Source organism: Eurypyga helias, unplaced genomic scaffold, assembly GCF_000690775.1.
Source record: "Eurypyga helias isolate BGI_N326 unplaced genomic scaffold, ASM69077v1 scaffold41021, whole genome shotgun sequence".
Classification (NCBI taxonomy): domain Eukaryota; kingdom Metazoa; phylum Chordata; class Aves; order Eurypygiformes; family Eurypygidae; genus Eurypyga; species Eurypyga helias.
The window spans coordinates 376-3,484 of NW_010232234.1; the positions used below are offsets into that span (position 1 = coordinate 376).

General features: G+C 54.1%; 1 protein-coding gene across 1 annotated transcript in view; it reads left to right on the top strand.

Annotated features, from left to right (window-relative positions):
* The window catches only part of RBM15B (RNA binding motif protein 15B), a 1,919-nt gene extending 366 nt beyond the window's left edge, over window positions 1-1,553 (top strand). The window contains exon 2 of the mRNA XM_010161332.1: window positions 1-1,553. Coding sequence (XP_010159634.1) covers window positions 1-1,289 — 1,289 coding nt within the window. The 3' untranslated portion in view covers window positions 1,290-1,553.
* Window positions 1,554-3,109: the final 1,556 nt, after the last annotated feature.

Sequence of the window (3,109 nt, forward strand, 5' to 3'; positions counted from 1 at the left end):
GCTTCGCCTACATCCAGTACGAAAGCTTGGACGCCGCCCAGGCTGCCTGCGCGCAGATGAGGGGCTTTCCTTTGGGCGGCCCGGAGAGGAGGCTCCGAGTGGATTTTGCCAAAGCAGAAGAGACGAGATACCCGCAGCAGTACCCGCCTGCACCACTCCCCGTGCACTACGAGCTGCTGGCTGACGGGGACAGCAGACACAGAAGCCTGGAGCAAGACCTGAGGGTGCGAGATAGGACTCCTCCACACCTCCTGTACTCGGACAGAGACAGGAGCTTTGCAGAGGCGGAGTGGGCCAGCCCTGCCAAAACTGCTGAACGCAGAAACAACCTGGAGAGCTACAGCCGATCGGTGCGTAGCCGGAGCGGAGAGCGCTGGGGCGGCGAGAGCGATCGCGGCGTGCCCAAGCCGTGGGAGGAGAGGCGAAAACGCCGGAGTCTTTCCAGTGACCGCGGGAGGACTACTCACTCGCCTTACGAGGACAGAAGCAGGACAAAGGCCAGTGGGCCAGCTTTAGACCGCAGCCCAGAGAGGGCTCGCAAGGAGAACCACACTACAGAATCCGGAGCCGAGAAAGAGCCGAGTAACTCCCTTCAGAACAATCGTCATGCGACCGAGGAGAAACCCCATCGCGAGGCAGCCGATGCTCCCCAGCCTAAAAAAAGGGACAGCGAGCGCAATCATCGAACGGGTGAATCGGAACCCAAAACTCACGAGGAGCCAAAATCTGAGACCAAAAAGCTAAAGAATTTATCGGAATACGCTCAGACGCTGCAGCTTGCTTGGAATGGGCTTCTTGTGCTAAAAAACAGCTGCTTCCCCACCTCTATGCACATCCTGGAGGGAGACCTCGGTGTCATCAACGGACTCCTTAAAGACCATTCATCCGGCGGGAAGTTAACGCAGCTCAAAATCGCTCAGAGACTCCGGCTCGACCAGCCCAAGCTGGATGAAGTAACCCGCCGCATCAAACAAGGCAGCCCCAACGGCTACGCCGTGCTCCTGGCCACCCAGTCCGCCCCGGCAGGGGCTGAGGGGACCTTCCCTGTTGTAGAGCCTGGCTTGCAGCGACGGCTTCTCAGGAACCTGGTCTCCTACTTGAAACAGAAGCAGGCTGCTGGGGTTATCAGCCTGCCCGTGGGAGGGGCGAAGGGCAGAGACAGCACAGGCATGCTTTACGCCTTCCCTCCTTGTGAATTCTCTCAGCAGTACCTCCAGTCAGCACTAAGGACATTGGGGAAGTTAGAAGAAGAACATATGGTGATAGTTATAGTCAAAGACACTGCCTAGCCCACACTGTCTTTTCAAATTCCATGTTTTCTTTGTGTGTCACACAACCCGGTTGTTTTTAAGGCTGATCATTTTGGTGGAGGCTCAAAACACCTCGGCCAAAGTGGTAAGATTTTTAGTTCCTAATTAATTTTAATACCATTTAAATAGAGCCCATTTGATTCGTTTTTAATATGTGACACTGTCCGCTGTTGTTCTGTATTTTTATTTTTTAACTGTATGAAAAGTTGTCAGTAAAGCCTTGTTCACTGATGGATTTCTAAACTTGTGCGGTATCCTGGTTTTTATGGCCCAGGAAGGGCTGGTTCCCTGTGCTGTCAGGAGCTGGAAGGTGATGGTCCCAACCCCTTTCAGTGTCTCAGCCTCCTGCACCTCCTCCGTCTCGTCCCGCAAGGTGGGAGGGGGAAGGGTGAGGGTTCTTTGTGCCGTATGAGAGAGTGAAAGGTTGGTTCTCTAGCTCTGTTTTTTTATCCAGTTTGCTTCTTATTTCATAAATTTGAGTCTGGCTGTGTTCTTACCGATGCTCTCTTTGAGGATAGAAGCTTCCCGGGAAGCCAGCTGCAAAGGAAGCACATCCTGAATCCACGTGGGTTTTGTACACAAAACAAGCAGTGAACTCCATTCAGTTCTGCACGGTTTGGGAGCACCAGGTACGTCCCTGAGTCAGGTTCCTGGGCAAAACAAAAACGAGGTTTGACAGTCCCAGTTTTTATACAAGGGGAAAAAAAAAAAACAACCAACAAGCAGGAGGAAAAAAAAGAGTCCTGGAAGGGGGGGAACCCCCTTGGGCCGGCGTTGGCTGTAGCCAAGCTGATACGGGGCACAGGGGGGTTGGTGAGCGGTAGGTGCCTGCTCTCATAGTCGGTCATGGTGCGCTACCCGAAATCCTTCCCCGAAAGCCAAGCGGCAGCTTTTGGGTTCTTTGCTGGCCCCCACGAAAACCCCTCTGGCTCCAAGAGCTGGTACGAGAAAGCTGCCTGCGGCTGTAGGAGAGGCTGGGGAGGAGCGACACGCAGTTTACGGTGGTGTCTGCGGGATGAGCCGGCTGCTGGGGCGAGAAGCCAGGGCGGCAGCACCTTCACTCGCATGGGAACGAGTTCAGGGTCAAAGTGAACTCCGCGCTGTTCCGTCTGGGGATGCTTTCGTTTTTCATAACGATGCCTGTAGATTTTTAGGAGGCTTACAGAAAAGGGCGTGGGGTTAAAACCACTAAATGTTAAGGTTTCTTTAAATTTGCGGGGGGGTTTGGGTTTTGGTGGCAAGCAGGTGAACAGGATCCTGGGAGAACCAGGGTCTTTCTTGCACCGGTCCCTCTGGCCAGGCAGACTCCCTTGCTGACAGCTGCCAAAGGCCCTTTAAACCTGTGCCCTCAGGTGTGATCGGTATCAAAAACCTATAGAGCAGGGAGCGCAACTCAGTCTCATGATGCTTTTACTCCCTTGGTAGCCCTGCCCTTGCGCAGTAGCCGTGAGCTGCTGATGCATGAGCGGTTGCTTAAGTTAGTAACGTGTTGGTATCAACGAGTACGGGTTGGTTTGTTGTTGTGTGGGCTTTTTTTTAACATTTAATACTGTGATTATATTCAATCCGATGAGTTAGCGTGATCACGAGGGGGTTAGTAATTCACTCGAGGCATCTTCTGTGCCCCAAAACACACCGTTCTGACCCAGTACAGCTACAAGGCCACGCAGGGTTCTGCCCATGGCGTGGGGCGAGAGGTGACCCAGCTCGTCTGCCAGGAGCACAGGGCTCCGGGGAAGCCGATTTACACGGCGGGAGCCGAGGAGCCACGCTGCCGCTCCCGGCACACAACCCCCGTC